At 45.9% G+C, this 6,000-nt stretch overlaps 1 protein-coding gene across 1 annotated transcript; it reads left to right on the forward strand.

Annotated features, from left to right (window-relative positions):
• Positions 1-246: 246 nt before the first annotated feature.
• Positions 247-5,985, forward strand: LOC143221063 (muscle-specific protein 300 kDa-like; the record flags this gene model as incomplete). The annotated part of the gene is made up of 11 exons (XM_076446594.1): positions 247-618; positions 835-910; positions 1,679-1,740; positions 2,444-2,539; positions 2,633-2,716; positions 2,987-3,079; positions 3,730-3,911; positions 4,401-4,689; positions 4,745-4,789; positions 4,862-5,011; positions 5,448-5,985. Coding segments are annotated over exons 1-11 (1,987 nt in total), but the record flags the coding sequence as incomplete, so codon positions are not given.
• Positions 5,986-6,000: the final 15 nt, after the last annotated feature.

Here is a 6,000-nt window from a genome sequence, read left to right on the forward strand (position 1 = left end):
CGCTCGTCGCCGCCATCTTGGTTCGCGGCGAAAATCGCGAAAAAGCTCGGCTCGCGGATCGTGCAACCAGACGGTCACGTGGCAGAGCAATTGGCGATGACGTAACGACTGCCAAGACCGTTTACTTGGATACTACGCGTATGAATATTATCACCGCTCTCTCGGCATCTCTCCGTTATCTCTGAACCAACCTCGTGTCATAATTATTCTCGGACCCGAGAGAACGATATCGATTATTTATTAACCATGCTCGCGTTACCGATCGATCCAGATCATCGTCCAAACGGGAGCAATGAGTCACTTTTCGGCCAGATAACAGCTTTCCCTTCGTACGTCCCTGGCCGTCGCGGAATTGGCACGAGTCTTTTACGTAATCGCGAGAAGAATTTTCATTTATCTCGGAACCAGCGGAGGTTAGGTCTCGAGAAAGATACGGGGATCGTGGACCTTGAGGATCGGCACGTTTCGGAGATTAATCGCGGCAGATACGAGCCGAGTGTGGAATTTATGAAATACAGGGAAAACAGGGGAAATGTTTCTTGCGAATCAGACTCGCGTCTTCTCGGGAAACAGGAGCACTGTTTTCCAAATGTGGAAAAGGATACTCTGTTTCACCGCGTATTAAGCGGTCGACCATAATCGCTATGACTAATTGAAGTAACGTCGCGATGAATTGACACTCGCGGATTTAACATCTAGATTTCACGCTGAACTTGTCGCGAGCGATGAAATGTCTGGCAGCTGAAAAATTCAGGGAAAAATTCAGGAGAAGATGAATTTTTTTGTAAAATTGAAACAGAAAGAACGTTTGAAATTTGTTTCCGTGTATATTAGGAAGATGGTTATTTGCGTCGTAATAGGTCCAGTGTCGAAATTGAAACGAAAGATAAATTAAAGGTCGTGGATGTGCGTGAGAAAAGGACCCACGGACGAAAATGGTGGACCGAGTGAATGGGGTCAGAAGTTCTAATTAGTTTTAACGAAGACCAAGCATACGCGAGTAAACAAGAAGCTCTCCATTTATCCTAATTGTCAGAATATTAAGTTCGAATTTGGAGGAATATTTTTACACGCGAGAATTTATTAAGGACAATTTACCGGAGCGGAGTAAATAAATTTATGGATCCCTTTTCAGAAACGTCCTCGACGTCGTAATAAATCGAAGACTGGAAGCAGACGAGTTTAATTTAACTTAACGCCGATGTAATTTATCCTAATTGTCGGAATATCGAGTCTCGATTCGGAGGAATATTTTTAAACGCGATTTATCAAACACGATTTACCGAAGAAAAATAAATGGATCTGTGGATCCCTTTTTAGAAACGTCCTTGGCAACGTAATAAATCGAAGATTGGTAGTACGCGAGTTTAACTCTGTGCAGAAAAATAACGATTCGAAGACTCTCTGCCATAAACTCGACGATATCTTTGAAACGATAAATAACAAATCGTACGCAAATTTTTGATTATTTTACTTCGACGTTCCTCGCGTCGTTTATTAACTATTAACGCCGATGTTTGGAATTGCACGTCGATCGAGTGCGAAGGGTAAAAATAAAAATTGGAAAAGGGAATTTGTGACAACGTTGATTCTTGCTTTTTTCATTCTTCTCTCTGCATCGATTTCGCGATATTTTCGTTAGACGGTTGAGAAAAATCTGGCCTGGTTTTGGTTGCAGACGAGCAGGAACGCGTGCAGAAGAAGACCTTCGTCAACTGGATAAACTCGTACCTCTCGAAGGTAAGAAGAACTGGCGGAAAGAGTTTTCCCGAAGCAGGTGACAGGGTGAACGACCTTCGAGTCTTCCAACTATTTCTCTTCCATGAACGGTACCCCTCCCTGTCAACCTTTCCCATACACGGAATGTTAGCCAACTAACTCTTCGTCCTTCTTCCTCTTTTTTATCCTCCCTTCCGTATAACCAGGCATAGTCGAAATTACCCCTCATCACGAATATCAGAAGTTCGCTGGAGAATAACTCGTGCCTGGCTCGCGAGTCTCGATACCGCTCCCCTACTTCCGCACTTCCGGATACTTCGAAACTTGAATTAGAAATCCCGAAGCCGCGACATGCATACCCTGCAAACGGCACGACATTGCGTCCGACCCTGTCCTCTGAAATTTCCAAGATTAGATCCTCCTCGCATCTCTTCGAGACATCTTTTCGAGACATCTCTTCCAGAGAGAGACACGAGTCTCGAAGAGACGCGTCTAGTTCTCGTTTCTTCGATTTTCCCGTTCGTTCTTCCTCGACAAAGAGAAGCGAGACTACGCGTAACTCGTGACGGAAAAAAGAGACAAATTTTTCTTCCTCTTCTTCTTCTTCTTCTTCTTTTCGTGGACGCGTATTTGTGAATTTGTCGGAACATTCGGAAGTGAGAAGTAGAACGGAGATTTCTCGAGATGGGAAAAGGAGTGTACCGAGGTTGTGAATGGGTTTCAGAGAAGTCCGCCGCTTCGAGTGGACGACTTGATAGAAGACCTGAAAGATGGCACCCGATTACTCGCATTGCTCGAAGTTCTGTCCGGCGAGAAGCTGGTAAGTCGCGCGTAATACTGGCTCTGCCTGATCCGAGCTATCGTAATTGATCGATAGCACGCACTTGTACGGAACGCGTTTCTCTGTTCGCAGCCGGTGGAGAAGGGCCGTAATCTGAAGAGACCGCATTTTCTCAGCAACACAAACACCGCGCTGCAATTCTTACAGAGCAAGAAAGTGAGTAACCAATCCTCGCGAAATGCGAATTTCAATCCTTCGAATTTCCAACTTTCGTTTGTTTAATTATTTTATAATACGAGCGTGAAAGCTCTCGGCGGGACCGACGACTCGCAACGAGTTTAATTAAAAAGAAATCCAACGTTTCGTTGATTATTCATAGGTTAAAATTCAGATTTGAAATGCGAACGAATAAGAACTTGAAATACGTAGTTAAATACGAGGAATTTTTTGAAGGATCGAAAGTTGAAAGGTGAATGATTGTTGCAGATCAAGTTGGTGAACATAAATTCGTCCGACTTCGTGGACGGACGACCGCCCGTAGTGTTGGGCCTGATATGGACTATCATTCTATACTTCCAGGTAGAATTGTACAGTCGAATACGACCGAAGCTACGCAAAAAGCACACTTTCAACTTGAATGCGGTAGTTGCTTAAGTACGACGCTCGTGCCACACGTAACAGAATTATATAAATGTTTGCAGCGCGGATTAATTTACTAGCGTCACGGAGCTGATCGATCGGTATCCCGTATCGGATCTCTCCGTGAAATCTCCTACGAGCATTCTCTGTTCTTTATGACAAATACTTGTTAACCGCTCGATCGTTTATTTCGCCCCTTCTCGTTAACCAAATTAATCCTCGTTAAGAACCAAGCGAGAAATTATATTGCATTCTGCTAACCGTATTTATTCCATAAAAACAAGCTACGATCAATGGATCGAAAACAGGTGAGTAGCTATTTGACAAAAAAGAAACGAACCACAAATAAAAAAAACACAGAATAAAGAGAACTAAGTACGATCTCGATGAGAGCATTAAAGCCATAGAAAAAGTTGTGTGTACAGAGGAGAATGTTAAATTAGCACGCACCTACATGATCTTACGCATCACCCTAGTACACATGTTAGTTGTTTCCTCTGTGACTTTTCTCTTGCAACTCGCCCGACCTCCACCTTTTCTTCTTTCTCCGGCTCTGTATTCCGCGGTCCACTGATCCCATGTTTTTCTAGATCGAGAAGAACACCTGGGTTTTGGAATATCTCGGACACACGTGGGGTGGTAGTCAGAGCAGCCTGGAGAGCATCAGCACCCATGAGTCAGCGACCAGCGAGAGGAAACGCATCAGCGGCGAGAAATGGAAGCAGGGAGCCAGGAAGACTCTCCTCCAATGGGTCACCAACACTCTACCAAAGTCAGTAATCTACGCGATGCTCGTGCTGACATAATCCTGGCCCAAAATTCCCTAATTTCTCCAAGCTTAACCTCGAACGATGAAACCCCAACATCTCGATCACTGGACTTTCACTAAGATATAATAATTCGCGTGGAATAACCGAGAAAACTATGGTCCTCGAATTCGGAAGACAAGAACTCGGGACTAAGAATTACGAAACAAGACTCTAATTTTTATTTATACCAAGACTCGATAAACGCGAAACTAAGCGCTACCAAATTAATCTTAAAATACCAAAAATCACGGTACTTGAAAAAGAGGTTTAATCAACGATGTTTCGCTGTTTATACAGAAACGTAGAGCTACGAGAGACATGGATTATTCTCGATAAGTTATTTACCGAAACGTTAAAACACCATAGTCCTAACCTAACCGAAACCTAATCCGAAACGATAATCAACGCCTGAACTGGATCAAACTCTGATCAATCCCGTTTCGTTGCCACAGAGACATAAAGGTGCGAGACTTCGGTGAAAGCTGGCGCGACGGTATCGCCTTCCTAGCCCTCATCGACGCGATCAAGGCGAATCTGGTGGACATCTCGGAACTGAGAGCACTGACGAACAGAATCCGTCTCGCCACGGCGTTCCGCGTGGCCGAGTCGGAGCTGGGCATCGCCAGACTCCTCGACCCCGAGGACGTCGACGTGCCCCAGCCCGACGAGAAGTCGATAATGACTTACGTGGCGCAATTCTTCCACAAGTACCCGGGAACCGAAATTAGGCACCTCCGACTCGTTCGCGCCCATGCAATCGGAGTACGACGCGCTGCTCAACTGGCTCCACGAGAAGCTCAAGTACCTGGAGCAGATGACCACCACGCCAGGCACTTACGACGTACGTTTTCCAATTATTCCTCGCATTCCAGTCCCTTCTCGTCAATCTAACGCTGCAATAATACCTTCGCAGGAGTACCTAGCGATGAAAGCAGAGGCCGCTCAACAGTGGAACACATACTACAAGCTACAATGCATCGCCAAGAAGCCTGGCACGGTCACCATGATCAGGGAGGACTCCTGGAAGCTCCTGCAGAATCTGTGGGGCCACTTGGAGATGCTCGTGAGTGAAACTCGTTAAACGATTAGACCAGACACTTTGGCAGATATTCAGATCCATTTTCTTCCAAGAAAAATCCGTAGAACTTTACTTTTGTCAAAGAAGCGCGAGATCTGTGATAAAGTCTGGCCTGTCCAATCTTTCCATTTGCTCGGTAGATTAATAATTTACCGCGTGAATTAATAATCGGCGACTCGGTGGAACCTTAACGATTTTCGATGGATCGGACAGTTGTCGGCGTATTAGTTCCCTAAATATCCAGCGCGCGACGCTCATGAACCGGTCTACGCATGTCTGTCCAGACGAATGTAACAACCAAAGTGTAATTTATTTCGTCTGGAAATCGACCGAAGGAAAAGCAACCTCTCGATCGGAACGTTCGAGATGTTGATCGTTCAGGGTCGAACCGAGACGTAAGAATGTTGATTTGTTTGGTTAGATGTTACGCTGGCTCCAACTGCTGGACTCTCATCTGCCAGGCGAGTTAGGGGTGGTCGGCAGATGGCTGTGTCGCGCGAATGAAATGCTGCTCTGCGACGACATCCCGGAGGAAATGACAGAGAAAACGGCGAACATAATCTCGAACAAGCTGGAAGAGCACAAGAAGTTCTTCCTGGACCTTCCGTCCATGACGGAGCAATTCCAGGCGGCAAGAAACTCCGAGGCCGCGTTGAAAGTACACCCCGAGCAACTGAACAATATGGCGGCCCGGCTGGACAGACTACCGGACGACGCGGCCAGATGTAGAATCCGACTAAAGTTCCTCGAGCACAAGTGCTGCCTTATCGTTTTCTTGTTCCTAGTCGAGACGAAGCTGAAAGGCTGGGGCGAGAAGTACGGCTCCGAGGAGAGCGTGCACCAGATGCTGGAACAATACAGAATGTTCGTCTCGCGAAACAGGATCTTTCACGAATTCGAGAAAGCGTACATCGACATAAAACAAGTCGTCCAGGAGTACAAACGCGAAGGGTATTGCGGTGAGTGTGATTAAG

This window comes from Lasioglossum baleicum, unplaced genomic scaffold (genome assembly GCF_051020765.1).
Source record: "Lasioglossum baleicum unplaced genomic scaffold, iyLasBale1 scaffold1861, whole genome shotgun sequence".
Classification (NCBI taxonomy): domain Eukaryota; kingdom Metazoa; phylum Arthropoda; class Insecta; order Hymenoptera; family Halictidae; genus Lasioglossum; species Lasioglossum baleicum.